Raw genomic sequence first — 16,502 nt, forward strand, 5'->3', positions numbered from 1 at the left:
TTATCACCCAGACAAAAGTTGATAAAACAAAAGTGATTCTTGTGTCAAATTTGAAGGGGTGTCCAAGTTAAACTAAGATATTTATATTCCACAACCTAAGTTGCACATTAAACTACCACAGAAAAAAGGAACATTTCAGAAGTAAGGCATAATGACGCTGTCGACAAAAACCTCAAAGCATTGACAGGTCACACCAGGCAATGAGTGCAGCGCCACAGGGTATATCAAAGGAACAACAGACAGAATATCTGCACAGCCTCACTGCAAACAAAGGCTACGTCCCAAATAGCACCCATTCCCTATAGAATGGGCCCTGGTCAAATGTACATAGGGAATAGGGTTCCATTTGACACATCCAAAGTCTCCATTATCATGTTAAGTCATTCCACGTGCTTTAGAGAAAGCAGTTTAGTCCAGTTCAGTGGCTGAGTGAGTACAATGACTGTATACAATGTTGATATTTTTGGCACTTGTACTGTACACGAACATGTCTTTTCAGATTTAACAAAATGACACAACCATGTACATGCATGAAAGTCAAAGACAAGCAGTGGCAAAGGCAGTCTCTTGTTTGAGATTGAGAGTTAGTAGTGTCCATTTTGTCTCTCGCACGGACATTGATTAGATAGAGAAGTTTAAAGTTTAGAGTTCAGAGTGGGAAACGCTGCAAGCCGATTGGTGGACGGGCTCCTCCCTGGCTCTCCCTCTCAGCGCCCTCCTCATCCTCTACCCACCAACCGCCACTGTCACCGCCACCGACCCGAGGAAGGAAGGAGTGAAGGAGGGATCAAGGAGAGGAAGAAAGGACAGAAAGGAGGGATGAGACTTGGAGCTCTTCCACTTGGAGAAGGAGTGCGTGGAAGCAGGGGGGAGGAGGGGGATACAGGGAGACTGAGGGGGAGAGACAGGGAGGAGACTAAGGGGAGACTGAGGGGGAGAGACTAAGGGGGAGAGACTAAGGGGTGAGATTGAGGTGGAGAGACTAAGTGGTGAGATTGTTGGGAAGAGACTGGAAGGGGGGGGGGGGGGGGGGTCTGGGAAGAGAGGGGGAGGCCCCTGTGCTATCCGGTAGGGAGCTGTCTCTGTCTGTCTGTTCTCACACTGTCGAAATCAATTTGCCATCGGGATCAGAACTGTGGAACAAGGAACAAAGAAAAAGGAAGCTTGCCAGGTGGGAAGAGAAGAGACACACTCCGAGAGAAGATGGAGGGACAAGACAGCCACAAGGCAAGGAGGGCAGGCAGGCAGTGGTGGATTTGGGAGGAGCGGTGTAGGGAGGAGAGGGGTGCTGTATCATCAGCGTGTTTTGAGTGGATCAGTTTGAACAAGGCAAGGCACAGAATCACTCATTTTGATCACATGATGAGTAGTGATCAGTAGTTAGTCGGAGATCACTGATTCTGCACAGTCAGACTGCAGTGTCGTCCATCTCAAACACGCACCATGAGGAGCAAGTACTTCCCTCCCACCTAAACCTCCCATACCAAAACACACCTGGATGTCATAGTTACCGAGATGGGACTCCCTTCATCAGGGTCAAGTTCATTAGGACACACAAAACGCTTTGCAACAGACATTTGCATTTCTTATTGTACAAGTCCAGGTTAGTACCACTTGTTTCAGTCAGTTTTCCTCCGTTTGGTAACCTAATGAACACGACCCAAGCCTCTATATCACTATCTGAATATTAATGATGATAGCAGAAAACGAACTTTTGAAGGGTAAAGAAATTGAATGTATTGATATTTAAATGTTTCACAGAATCACTTGTCTTTTTGAACAATATGCAAATTCGACCCAAGTAACGTAGAGGCCATTTGTGATGAGGTAATCCAAGTCATCTGGTTGGCAGTGGGGGTCTGGTGTAAGATGAGTTCAGTGCCTCTAGGGTGGAGACACCCTGGGCCCATTAGGTCTATAAATACAAGATCTGACCCAGAATCAGATATTCAGGAACAAAAGGAGTATGTGAAACGACCATAGACTTGGATAGACAGCTCAAGTGCAACAAAGCCTGTTTTAGCATGGACAGCTCCATTGAGAACATTCACCATTTTGAAGTAGTCAACTGGGTGGGACATCCTATTGGTTATGGAAGGATCACATAATTGCTTCCAGGTTATCAGGAGGGATCAGCCAATGAATGATACTACGGAACAAACATTATATAAATGGAGGTGGTTTTAAATAGCCAACCTTGGATTTATACCTGTTCAGACAACAGGTGGCAGTGTTGATCATTTCAGTTTGTTAACCGACTGTCAATAGAAGAAGAAGAAATTGCCTTCTTTCTTTTAGAGGAATACTCCACCCAAAAGCGATCTTTTGGTATTTGCTTCATTAGTCCATAGTTGACATAGTCCCCAAAAAGTTTTTCTTGTCAGCAAGATATGTAACTTAAAAAAACTGAAATCATCCCCGTAAAATACAGCATCAGATGATGGGTATGATTTCTGTTTTTTTAAAGTTACGTATGTTGAAAACTTGATTGCTGACAAGTACAACGTTTTTGGTACTACGTCAACAATGGACTAATGAAACAAATACCAAAAGATCGATTTTGGGTGGAGTTTTCCTTTAAAATTGAGAAATCCCTCAATGGTGCTACCAATGCTGTCACAGAAGCCATTATGGCAAAGATGCAAAAAAGAGCTCTCTATCAAACTCTATGTAGAAGGACTTGGCGCGCCAGACCAGAGCTCATCAGAGCTCCAGCCTCACCAAGCAGTGATGTCAACATGAGGTCAGAATGATGTAATTCGATATGTCACAACACGCATACATACAAGTAAACACACGCGCACACACGCGATCGTGCACACACAAACCTTCCCCATCGTCAGACAGACAGAAATAAATCAATCTCTTCAGATGAACCTAGGTTAACCCCTCCTCCCACAGCAGTGGATCTGACTTCTGATTGGATTACAGAAACGTACTATGTCCCAAATGGATCCCTATTTCTAATTAGCGGCACTGCTTCTGAAAAGGGCCCATAGGGCTCTGGTCAAAAGTAGTGCACTATAGGGAATAGGGTGCCATTGGGCTGTGGTCAAAAGTAGTGCACTATGTAGGGAACAGGGTGCCACTTGGGATAGAGTCAGTTTGAGAGACAAACATTGACTCAGAAACAGTTGGAGAATAAACCTTCTGGACACTAGTTATATGAAATGCTGTTGTCATTAAATAACACAAGTCAATATAGCAGCTATGGAGTCTGAGGAAAAAGCAAGCAAGACCCAAAAAGAGGAGAAATGAAAGCTTCCTCAGAGCTGGACATCCAAGACTGGTCTTATATAATATATGCCATTTAGCAGACACTTTTATCCAAAGCCTGAAGAGCTGCAGTGTCTCCAACTTTTAACTCAGACTAAACAGCTAAACTTCCACATCAAAGCAATATCGGTCTTTAATGATCTATACTGAACAAAAATATAAACACAACATGTAATGTGTTGGTCCCATGTTTCATGAGCTGAAATAAAAGTTAATCTTATTTCTCTCAAATTCTGTGCACAAATTTGTTTACCTCCCTGTTAGTGAGCATTTCTCTTTTGCCAAGATAATCCATCCACCTGACAGGTGTGGCATATCAAGAAGCTGATTAAACAGCATTATCATTACACAGGTGCACCTTGTGCTGTTGACAATAAAAGGTCACTCTAAAATGTGCAGTTTTGTCACACAACACAATGCCACAGATGTCCCAAGTTTTGAAGGAGTGTGAAATTCGCATGCTGACTGCAGGAATGTCCACAAGAGCTGTTGCCAGAGAATTTCATGTTCATTTCTCTACCATAAGCCGCGTCCAATGTCGTTTTGGAGTATTTGGAAGTACGTCCAACCGGCCTCACAACCACAGACCACATGTAACCACGCCAGCCCAGGACCTCCACATCCAGCTTCTTCACCTGCAGGATCATCTGAGACCAGCCACCCAGACAGCTGATGAAACTGAGGCTTTGCACAACCGAAGAACTTCTGCAAAAACTGTCAGAAACAGTCTCAGGGAAGCTCATATGCATACTTGTAGTCCTAATTAGGGTCTTGACCTTACAGTCATTGTAACAGACTTCGCTGGCCAATGGCACGCTGGAGAAGTGTGCTCTTCACAGATGAATCCCGGTTTCAACTGTACTGGGCAGATGGCAGACATGGTGTCATGTAGGCGAGCGGTTTGCTGATGTCAATGTTGTGAACAGAGTGCCCCATGGTGGCGGAGGGGGTTATGGTATGGGCAGGCATAAGCTAAGGACAACGAACACAATTACATTTTAATCGTTGGCAAATTGAATGCACAGAGATACCATGACGAGATCCTGATGCCAATTGTTGTTCCATTCATCCACCGCCATCACCTCATGTTTCGTCCAGATAATGTCCGGCCCCATGTCGCAAGGATCTGTACACAATTCCTGGAAGCTGAAAATAAATGTCCCAGTTCTTTCATGGCCTGCATACTCACCAAACATGTCATCCATTGAGCATGTTTGGGATGCTCTGGATTGACGTGTATGACAGCGTGTTCGAGGTCCCGCCAATATCCAGAAACTTTGCACAGCTATTCCACAGGCCTCAATCAACAGCCTGATCAACTCTATGGCAAATGATGTTCACACCAGATACTGACTGGTTTTCTGATCCACAGCCCTACTTTTTTTTAAAGGTATCTTTTACCAACAGATGCATATCTGTATTCCCAGTCATGTGAAATCCATAGATTAGGGCCTAATGAATTTATTCCAATTGACTGATTCCCTTATATGAACTGTAACTTATGTTGCGCTTATATTTTTGTTCATTGTGGTTTTATTTTTACTCTCATATCCCAGTCTACTCAGTGCTGTGTATCTAGTCATACATATTTAATCGTGATCAGTCATTCATACCACTCAATGTAACTACCAGGTCAGTACAGTAGTTCACATTAATACTACATCGTGATCAGTCATTCATACCATCCACTGTAACTACCAGGTCAGTACAGTAGTTCACATTCATACTACATCGTGATCAGTCATTCATACCATCCACTGTAACTACCAGGTCAGTACAGTAGTTCACATTCATACGACATCGTGATCAGTCATTCATACCACTCAATGTAACTAACAGGTCAGTAGTTCAGGGAGGTTGGTAATAAGGTTCTTACCTTGCAGCAGCAAAGCGACTGTCATAGTCCTCAAGGGCAGGCTGAAATGGAAAAGAACATTATCATGACACAGTTCATTCCAACATTAGAACACTCCTTAACACACAGTTCATTCCTACATTAGAACACTCCTTAACACACAGTTCATTCCTACATTAGAACACTCCTTAGCACACAGTTCATTCCTACATTAGAACACTCCTTAACACACAGTTCATTCCTACATTAGAACACTCCTTAACACACAGTTCATTCCAACATTAGAACACTCCTTAACACACAGTTCATTCCTACATTAGAACACTCCTTAACACACAGTTCATTCCTACATTAGAACACTCCTTAACACACAGTTCATTCCTACATTAGAACACTCCTTAACACACAGTTCATTCCTACATTAGAACACTCCTTAACACAGTTCATTCCTAAATCTCACAAATCCTGCCATTAATAGTTAATACCTTACAAAGATAACATTAGCATGGCCTAATGATACATCAATGACTGTGCGTAACTGTATTTTAATTTTTATTTTTTTATACATCATCTTTATTTAACTAGGCAAGTCAGTTAAGAACAAATTCTTATTTACAATGATGGCCAACCCCGGGCCAAACCCTAACAACGCTGGGTCAATTGTGCACCGCCCTATGGGACTCCCAATCACAGCTGGTTGTGATAGTCTGGAATCGAACCAGGGTCTGTAGTGACGCATCTAGCACTGAGATGCAGTGCCTCGGATCGCTGCGCCACTCGGGAGCCCCAAGTATGGTCATGTATGATCACTCACACAGTGTCTATTTTATAGATGTACTTTCAGAAACTCACTTATAAAAGCAGTTATTGAAAGAAAGCCTCCAGCAGATGGCGCCAGAGCCATGTTCCTAATCTATATCCCTGTGTTCTCCTGCAGTATTACTCCTTACAGTACATGGTGTTAACAGAACAATACACCAAACTGACTGGAGTCCTCCAGATAGCCAATCAGACCAGACACCTCTACTCTCCAGACTGAATCAACCACAGGGGATTACTGGGAAGAGGGCGTGTTCTGAGTGGGAGATTGTGTTTGTCGTGTGTCTTTAGAAGTATATGGCTGTCTGTTTCAGTTGTGTAGAGAAAATGGTGTAGGGCCGTGGCCTGGTGTGTGTCAGCGTCCTTCCATCTGTGTGTCAGCATCTGTCCGACTGTGTGTTCGCTCGCAAACACTGACCTGTGTGGTAAAGCCTGCCATGCTGTAGGGCCTGGGTCTGCTCTGTGCCAGGCTCTGTGCCAGCAGGCGGGCAGTCAGGCCGTAGTCGGGCATGGGCAGAGACATGTCGCTCTCCAGCAGGTTCCCGGTGCTGCTGCTCTTCCCATGGTGCAGACTGGAGGGGACAGCAATCATTCAGTCAATCAAATCAATCTTTACTGAACGTGAAGAGATGAGATGGTACTGGACATTATCATATTATTGTTCCAGCCTGAACAGTACAGTACTGGCTAGGATATTAGTTAGTTACTTCACCTGAACGATATAGTACTGGCTAGGATATTAGTTACTTCACCTGAACGGTATAGTATTGGCTAGGATATTAGCTACTTACTTCACCTGAATGATATAGTACTGGCTAGGATATTCGCTACTTACTTCACCTGAACGATATAGTACTGGCTAGGATATTCGCTACTTACTTCACCTGAACGGTATAGTACTGGCTAGGATATTAGTTAGTTACTTCACCTGAACGGTATAATACTGGCTAGGATATTAGTTAGTTACTTCACCTGAACGGTATAATACTGGCTAGGATATTAGCTACTTACTTCACCTGAATGATATAGTACTGGCTAGGATATTCGCTACTTACTTCACCTGAACGATATAGTACTGGCTAGGATATTCGCTACTTACTTCACCTGAACGATATAGTACTGGCTAGGATATTAGCTACTTACTTCACCTGAATGATATAGTACTGGCTAGGATATTAGTTAGTTACTTCACCTGAACGGTATAGTACTGGCTAGGATATTAGCTACTTATTTCACCTGAACGGTATAGTATTGGCTAGGATATTAGCTCCTTACTTCACCTGAACGGTATAGTACTGGCTAGGATATTAGCTACTTATTTCACCTGAACGGTATAGTACTGGCTACAATATCAGCTCCTTACTTCACCTGAATGGTATAGTACTGGCTAGGATATTAGCTACTTACTTCACCTGGAGCTTCTCCTTCTCACTCTCTGGCAGCACACGTGTGTAAGAGAAGGGGAACCAGCCACGCCTGAGGGGGAAACAGGTAAGATGAGTTAAGATGATGACGCGTGCTGTAGACTACATTAGAGCTGAATCCTCTTGAGATCTGCGGTTAACTCTGACTTCTGTGGAAATCACGCAGAAAGACTTGCGCAAAATCCTCAGTTCTGAATGTCAGTCTACAAGTTAATATGCAGTACAGGAGGTTGGTGGCACCTTCATTGGGGAGGATGGGCTCGTGGTAATGGCTGGAGCGGAGTAAGTGGAATGGTAATACATTATGTGTTTGATGCCATTCCATTTACTCCGTTCCAGCCAGTATTATGAGCCATCCTCCCCTCAGCAGCCTCCATTGATATGTAGTACTGGACACAAGCTTTCATTCCATGTCTCTGTGACAGACAGACACTTGCATCTTGTTCTTCTCGTTCTCCCCATAGTGCCATCCGTCACGGGCCTCTGGGACCAGCAGAGTGATGACGTCTCCCTCAGAGAAGCTGAGCAGGGTGCTGTTGTCTCCGGCCGCGTGGGAGAAGATGGCCTGGACACGGGCACGACCGTTCTTCTCCAGCCCCGCTGCCATGGAGCTAGACCTGGGCAGGGTACGGGTCTCACCTGGGGCCGGGTGGAGAAGGGGGACATCAGTGTCACGCTACACAGCACTATGTGGCTCCTGGAAGAGATTTTACTAAGGAAGATGCTATGTTAGTTGCTAACTTGGTTACTAAGACTAGCTGATTCACAACGTCATTGTTATTCGTATCTGCTTTGGGGAGATTAACCTGTTTACGTGACGCTGGCAGTATACGGTTCTCTTACCAGACAGTGACGTAACAGTATACAGTTATCTGCCAGAGACTAGCAGAGTTAGCTTAGGTTCTCTTACCAACAGAGGTCTTGTTCTTGGCAGGCTGGGGCCTGCGGACGGGCAGGGTATTGGAGTAGTGCTCACTGACCTGCATAGAGATACATGCATTACCTGTATATTATCTACATGACCTGTATATTATCTACATACAGTGTGTGTGTGTGATATATATATATGCTCAGTAGAGAGTTTATTAGGTACACTACCCCGTTCATGAAAATAGATCACTCCTACAGACAGTGAGTCACATGGATGTGGCTTGCTTTATAAAGCAGGCAGACAGGCATCGAGGCATTCAGTTACTGTTCAATTGAACGTTACAATGGGCAAAAACAAAATGACCTAAGCGATCACCAATCACATAGAACGCTTCTCAACCAATCACATTGCTTGTTTTGACCCAGTGTAAAAACAACAGTTACAGAATCATCTGCATCCACTTGAATATTAACAGACACACATTTACATTACATTTTAGCATTAGCAGACACTAAGATGGATCCCTGGAGGATACCAATTGTAAATTCCCATCGCCAAGCAACTGTACAATATTCTACCAGTATATACTATCTATGTAATTCTGTGTTCTGTGCTGACCTGTCTCTGGGTGGGGGCCTGTCCCTGGGGTAGGGAAGGGGCCTGGGGGGAGGAGGGTCTTCCTTGGAGCTGGGAGACTGACACCCCCCCCTCTGTCCAGTACTCTTCCTCTCCGTGGAGTCCTGTCGTACCGTTCACCATGGACATCCCATCTGAACCCATCAGCCTCTGGAAACAGGGAATATATTCATTCAGAAACATGCACTACTGCAGGGATCATCAACTAGATTCAGCTGCAGGCAAAAAAAAAATGTATTGAGAGTATGATCGGTGGGCCGGAACATGATCATTTGTAGACTGTAAATTTGACGGGGCACCAGTTGGGGAACCGTGCACTACATGACACATTAACCTGTTAGGGCTAGGGGGCAGTATTGACACGGCGGGATAAAAAACGTACCCGATTTAATCTGGTTACTACTCCTGCCCAGTAACTAGAATATGCATATAATTATTGGCTTTGGATAGAAAACACCCTAAAGTTTCTAAAACTGTTTGAATGGTGTCTGAGTATAACAACTCAAATGGCAGGCCAAAACCTGAGAAGATTCCATGCAGGAAGTGGCCTGTCTGAGAAGTTGTGTTTCATCTTGGCTCTTTTTATTGAAGACTGAGGATCTTTGCTCTAACGTGACACTTCCTAAGCTGAACGATATCGAGGCAGCCTCTGGCTGAAACACATTATCGCTTTTGGCAAGTGGCCGATCAGAGTACTATGGGCTTAGGCGCGTGCCCGAGTCGACCGAATGCTTTATTTTCTTTCGTCTGTTTACCTAAACGCAGATTCCCGGTCGGAATATTATCGCTTTTTTATGAGAAAAATGGCATAAAAATTTATTTTAAACAGCGGTTGACATGCTTCGAAGTACGGTAATGGAATATTTAGAATTTTTTTGTCACGAATTGCGCCATGCTCGTCACCCTTATTTACCCTTTCGGATAGTGTCTTGAACGCACGAACAAAACGCCGCTGTTTGCATATAACTATGGATTATTTTGAACCAAACCAACATTTGTTATTGAAGTAGAAGTCCTGGGAGTGCATTCTGACGAAGACAGCAAAGCTACAGTATGTCCATACACAGTCTGGTATCTATAGTGTGTGTAGGTTGTGTGGGAGAAGTTACAGTATATCCATATACAGTCTGGTATCTATAGTGTGTGTAGGTTGTGTGGGAGAAGTTACAGTATATCCATATACAGTCTGGTATCTATAGTGTGTGTAGGTTGTGTAGGAGAAGTTACAGTATATCCATATACAGTCTGGTATCTATAGTGTGTGTAGGAGAAGTTACAGTATATCCATATACAGTCTGGTATCTATAGTGTGTGTAGGAGAAGTTACAGTATATCCATATACAGTCTGGTATCTATAGTGTGTGTAGGAGAAGTTACAGTATATCCATATACAGTCTGGTATCTATAGTGTGTGTAGGTTGTGTAGGAGAAGTTACAGTATATCCATATACAGTCTGGTATCTATAGTGTGTGTAGGTTGTGTGGGAGAAGTTACAGTATATCCATATACAGTCTGGTATCTATAGTGTGTGTAGGTTGTGTAGGAGAAGTTACAGTATATCCATATACAGTCTGGTATCTATAGTGTGTGTAGGAGAAGTTACAGTATATCCATATACAGTCTGGTATCTATAGTGTGTGTAGGCTGTGTAGGAGAAGTTACAGTATATCCATATACAGTCTGGTATCTATAGTGTGTGTAGGAGAAGTTACAGTATATCCATATACAGTCTGGTATCTATAGTGTGTGTGGGAGAAGTTACAGTATATCCATATACAGTCTGGTATCTATAGTGTGTGTAGGTTGTGTAGGAGAAGTTACAGTATATCCATATACAGTCTGGTATCTATAGTGTGTGTGGGAGAAGCTACAGTATATCCATATACAGTCTGGTATCTATAGTGTGTGTAGGAGAAGTTACAGTATATCCATATACAGTCTGGTATCTATAGTGTGTGTAGGAGAAGTTACAGTATATCCATATACAGTCTGGTATCTATAGTGTGTGTAGGTTGTGTAGGAGAAGCTACAGTATATCCATATACAGTCTGGTATCTATAGTGTGTGTAGGAGAAGTTACAGTATATCCATATACAGTCTGGTATCTATAGTGTGTGTAGGAGAAGTTACAGTATATCCATATACAGTCTGGTATCTATAGTGTGTGTAGGTTGTGTGGGAGAAGTTACAGTATATCCATATACAGTCTGGTATCTATAGTGTGTGTAGGTTGTGTAGGAGAAGTTACAGTATATCCATATACAGTCTGGTATCTATAGTGTGTGTAGGAGAAGTTACAGTATATCCATATACAGTCTGCTATCTATAGTGTGTGTAGGCTGTGTAGGAGAAGTTACAGTATATCCATATACAGTCTGGTATCTATAGTGTGTGTAGGAGAAGTTACAGTATATCCATATACAGTCTGGTATCTATAGTGTGTGTAGGAGAAGTTACAGTATATCCATATACAGTCTGGCATCTATAGTGGGTGTAGGTTGTGTGGGAGAAGTTACAGTATATCCATATACAGTCTGGCATCTATAGTGTGTGTAGGTTGTGTAGGAGAAGTTACACTATATCCATATACAGTCTGGTATCTATAGTGTGTGTAGGTTGTGTAGGAGAAGTTACAGTATATCCATATACAGTCTGGTATCTATAGTGTGTGTAGGTTGTGTAGGAGAAGTTACAGTATATCCATATACAGTCTGGTATCTATAGTGTGTGTAGGTTGTGTAGGAGAAGTTACAGTATATCCATATACAGTCTGGTATCTATAGTGTGTGTAGGTTGTGTAGGAGAAGTTACAGTATATCCATATACAGTCTGGCATCTATAGTGTGTGGAGGAGAAGTTACAGTATATCCATATACAGTCTGCTATCTATAGTGTGTGTAGGCTGTGTAGGAGAAGTTACAGTATATCCATATACAGTCTGGTATCTATAGTGTGTGTAGGAGAAGTTACAGTATATCCATATACAGTCTGGCATCTATAGTGTGTGGAGGAGAAGTTACAGTATATCCATATACAGTCTGGTATCTATAGTGTGTGTAGGTTGTGTAGGAGAAGTTACAGTATATCCATATACAGTCTGGTATCTATAGTGTGTGTAGGAGAAGTTACAGTATATCCATATACAGTCTGGCATCTATAGTGTGTGGAGGAGAAGTTACAGTATATCCATATACAGTCTGGTATCTATAGTGTGTGTAGGTTGTGTAGGAGAAGTTACAGTATATCCATATACAGTCTGGTATCTATAGTGTGTGTGGGAGAAGTTACAGTATATCCATATACAGTCTGGTATCTATAGTGTGTGTAGGTTGTGTAGGAGAAGTTACAGTATATCCATATACAGTCTTTCGTTCAATGGTTCGCCTAGAACAGGGACAGGCTACTTTGATGGGGGTGGGGGCCAAATAAAATATGATGGGGGTGGGGCCCACATAAAATCTGAACTCATCATGAGGGTCCGCAGTGGCTCACGGGACTGTGAACCCACATCCGTACCCACACATGCAGCAACTTTGTGAGCAAAACATTTTAGCGGCCCCCCTCTTGATAGTAGAGAGAACTTTTAGAGGTAATTTCCTGCAATTCTACACCTTCTGCCATGGAGCATAGAGACGATTTAGCCAGTTTGTTTACTAACTTCCTGCAATTCTACTCATTTTGCCATGGGGCGGAGAGAAATGTTTGCAGTTTTTAATATATCTGAGTGAGAGTAACTAACAAAATCAATGGGGCTCCCCGGTCGGTAATTCACCCATGATTACTACAACTTTAGATAGCTGGCTTGACTAATTTACCAATCTAAAAAATGTTTAGTTGACATGGTTAATTGAGTGACTGTCAGTGACTGACATAAGGGGAAAAACTGCTGATTCACAACCAAATGTTGTATATTCTACTGTTCTACCTCTCAACAGTAAATTGAGAGGGGGGGGGGGGGGGTATTTAAAAAGTGAAATGATGGATAAGCTTTTGGCAAAGATCCAGTTAGAGAATTAATATTCAGATAGAGGTGTTGTTCATAGGTCATATATAAGCCTCCACTTCTCATCTTACAAAACCAGTTTAATACCTAATTAATAAGCTGCACCATTAAAAGTATAATATGTAAATGAGTAGTTTAGTTTCCCCACCGAGGGCCAGAAGTCTCTGGCTACAGGCCGATTTAGTCTACTGTTTACTCAGGAAGCAGAGACAATTTATTCACAGACACACTCGCCTGAAATCCAAGCTTAAATTAAGAGTAGCAATTAATTTGTTGTAATTAGGTGTGTATTCTCTACATTTCTTATATACTCATATTATTATTAGCGCTTAAACGATTTAAGCTATTAAAAACAAAACCAACTTCCAAATGTCCAGACTGCCCCAACTCAGGTTGCTTGAAAAAATATTTTGGATAGCATTTATACTTTTTAAACTATAACAATATTTAAATGAGCTCCTAATGCATTTCAAATGGGGGAGAAACGGGCCATAGACATTTCATTTCTATTCATCTCCTCTTTCCCCGTTTAAACGGTCAACTCCAAACCGACCCAAATTAGATTAATTGCATTCAGATAATATTTATACTTCATGAAACCATTTTAAAATTGTCAATAAAAGCTCCATAGGCTTGAATGGGAAGTATTTGGATTTGACTCTGCTCTTAAACCGTTTAAGCCATCAATGTCAAACTAATGTTTGTTCAGAGATTTTCAGACTGACCCAACTTAGATTGCATGCACTCAGATTTAATACGGTTTATACTTTTTCAAATATAAGCATTTCAAATGTGCATACATTTACATGGGTTTGAATGAGAACCACAGTAACACAGTGGTAGGTATTTAAAATGGTTCTGCTCCTTGGCCAAATAAGCTACAAGACCAACTTTAAAACATTCAGGCTATCCTAACTTCAAGATCGTTATCAACTTTAACTATATAAATGTGCATAAAATAACTCACCCTCAGTAACTCTTCAACCGTTCAAGCTAGAGTCACCAAACCAACTTTCACATATTCAAGCTATCCTAACTTCAAATTCTTAAAAACATTGATCAACTATAACTGTATGAATTTGCATAAATGTGCACAAAATAACCCACCAACAGTAAGTTTTGAACCATTCAATCTATAGGCACCAAACCAACTTTCACATGTACAGGCTATCAATCAATCAATCAATTGATCATTCACAAGCTAGCGTGCACACCACATTTGTCAGGATATGTACTTCTATAATTATGTTAGAGTCTGTTCTGTCATCTTCAAAGATATTGTATGCTTCCATGTGCTTCATATATTTGACACTGCTCTGACTCCTTTAACCGCTCTGACACCTTTAACCGCTCTGACACCCGCTCTGACACTTTTAACTGCTCTGACTCCTTCAACCGCTCTGACTCCTTCAACCGCTCTGACTCCTTCAACCGCTCTGACTCCTTCAACCGCTCTGACTCCTTCAACCCCTCTGACTCCTTCAACCCCTCTGACTCCTTCAACCCCTCTGACTCCTTCAACCCCTCTGACACCTTCAACCCCTCTGACTCCTTCAACCCCTCTGACACCTTCAACCCCTCTGACACCTTCACCTCCTCTGACTCCTTCAACCGCCTCTGACACCTTCACCTCCTCTGACACCTTCACCTCCTCTGACACCTTCACCTCCTCTGACACCTTCACCTCCTCTGACACCTTTACCTCCTCTGACACCTTTACCTATCTGATTGCATTAAACCTCTTATTTTGTATATAACTGCCTTAATGTTGCTGGACCCCAGGAAGAGTAGCTGCTGTCTTGGCAGGAACTAATGGGGATCCATAATAAACCCCAGGAAGAGTAGCTGCTGCTTTGGTAGGAACTAATAAAAACAAATACAATTCACAACTGAATATTAATATTCCCAACACCTACAGAGTAAGAGAAACCTTCCCCAGACATCAACATTACCAGCCCGCTTACCCAGACCCACCACTCACCGCCTGCTGCCCCAGCCCACCACCCATGAAGACAGCCAGTTCTGGGGGGACAGGGAGTGGCTGAGCCCCGGGGATGGGGTCAGAGATGACCAGGTTGGATAGGTTAGACTTGGAGGTGTTCAGGGGGCTGGAGCCCCCCATGGTCAGGGAAGCGGTGCCCGTGCTGGACCCGGAGCCCATCTGCTGGGCTAGGAGCATGGCCCGCTCTGGTAGCTTGTTGGGATCTGAACAAGCCTGCTGCCATACTGGGATCTTCTGGGTCAGCAGGTCTTTACCCTGGACAGATAGAGATCAATCAATAAGTCAACACACACCAGATGGGGATATAGACAACAGTCATTGATTAGTGTAACACATGATAGCTATAACACATGACTACGATTTAGAGATCTACTTCTCTAGACGGAAGCTATAACACATGACTATGATTTAGAGATCTACTTCTCTAGACGGAAGCTATAACACATGACTACGATTTAGAGATCTACTTCTCTAGACGGAAGCTATAACACATGACTACGATTTAGAGATCTACTTCTCTAGACGGAAGCTATAACACATGACTACGATTTAGAGATCTACTTCTCTAGACGGAAGCTATAACACATGACTACGATTTAGAGATCTACTTCTCTAGACGGAAGCTATAACACATGACTACGATTTAGAGATCTACTTCTCTAGACGGAAGCTATAACACATGACTACGATTTAGAGATCTACTTCTCTAGACGGAAGCTATAACACATGACTACGATTTAGAGATCTACTTCTCTAGACGGAAGCTATAACACATGACTACGATTTAGAGATCTACTTCTCTAGACGGAAGCTATAACACATGACTACGATTTAGAGATCTACTTCTCTAGACGGAAGCTATAACACATGACTACGATTTAGAGATCTACTTCTCTAGACGGAAGCTATAACACATGACTACGATTTAGAGATCTACTTCTCTAGACGGAAGCTATAACACATGACTACGATTTAGAGATCTACTTCTCTAGACGGAAGCTATAACACATGACTACGATTTAGAGATCTACTTCTCTAGACGGAAGCTATAACACATGACTACGATTTAGAGATCTACTTCTCTAGACGGAAGCTATAACACATGACTACGATTTAGAGATCTACTTCTCTAGACGGAAGCTATAACACATGACTACGATTTAGAGATCTACTTCTCTAGACGGAAGCTATAACACATGACTACGATTTAGAGATCTACTTCTCTAGACGGAAGCTATAACACATGACTACGATTTAGAGATCTACTTCTCTAGACGGAAGCTATAACACATGACTACGATTTAGAGATCTACTTCTCTAGACGGAAGCTATAACACATGACTACGATTTAGAGATCTACTTCTCTAGACGGAAGCTATAACACATGACTACGATTTAGAGATCTACTTCTCTAGACGGAAGCTATAACACATGACTACGATTTAGAGATCTACTTCTCTAGACGGAAGCTATAACACATGACTACGATTTAGAGATCTACTTCTCTAGACGGAAGCTATAACACATGACTACGATTTAGAGATCTACTTCTCTAGACGGAAGCTATAACACATGACTACGATTTAGAGATCTACTTCTCTAGACGGAAGCTATA

General features: G+C 42.4%; 1 protein-coding gene across 3 annotated transcripts in view; it reads right to left on the reverse strand.

Moving 5' to 3' along the window:
* Positions 1-16,502, reverse strand: part of LOC106601470 (BAR/IMD domain-containing adapter protein 2) — a 139,873-nt gene that overhangs the window by 10,670 nt on the left and 112,701 nt on the right. The window contains exons 8-14 of one of the 3 annotated variants that reach the window (XM_082972888.1): positions 14,867-15,142; positions 8,864-9,031; positions 8,285-8,354; positions 7,812-8,013; positions 7,358-7,426; positions 6,369-6,522; positions 5,153-5,193 (exon numbers count right to left, since the gene is read on the reverse strand). In XM_082972888.1, the coding sequence (XP_082829014.1) occupies positions 5,153-5,193; positions 6,369-6,522; positions 7,358-7,426; positions 7,812-8,013; positions 8,285-8,354; positions 8,864-9,031; positions 14,867-15,142 (980 nt within the window). Of the gene's footprint in view, positions 1-1,030; positions 1,134-5,152; positions 5,194-6,368; positions 6,523-7,357; positions 8,014-8,284; positions 8,355-8,863; positions 9,032-14,866; positions 15,143-16,502 lie in introns of those variants that run through there. The other 2 variants (XR_014391727.1, XR_014391726.1) reach the window with 2 other exon arrangements.

The sequence above is a fragment of the Salmo salar genome, chromosome 03, assembly GCF_965601325.2.
Source record: "Salmo salar chromosome 03, fSalSal1, whole genome shotgun sequence".
NCBI classification, from domain to species: domain Eukaryota; kingdom Metazoa; phylum Chordata; class Actinopteri; order Salmoniformes; family Salmonidae; genus Salmo; species Salmo salar.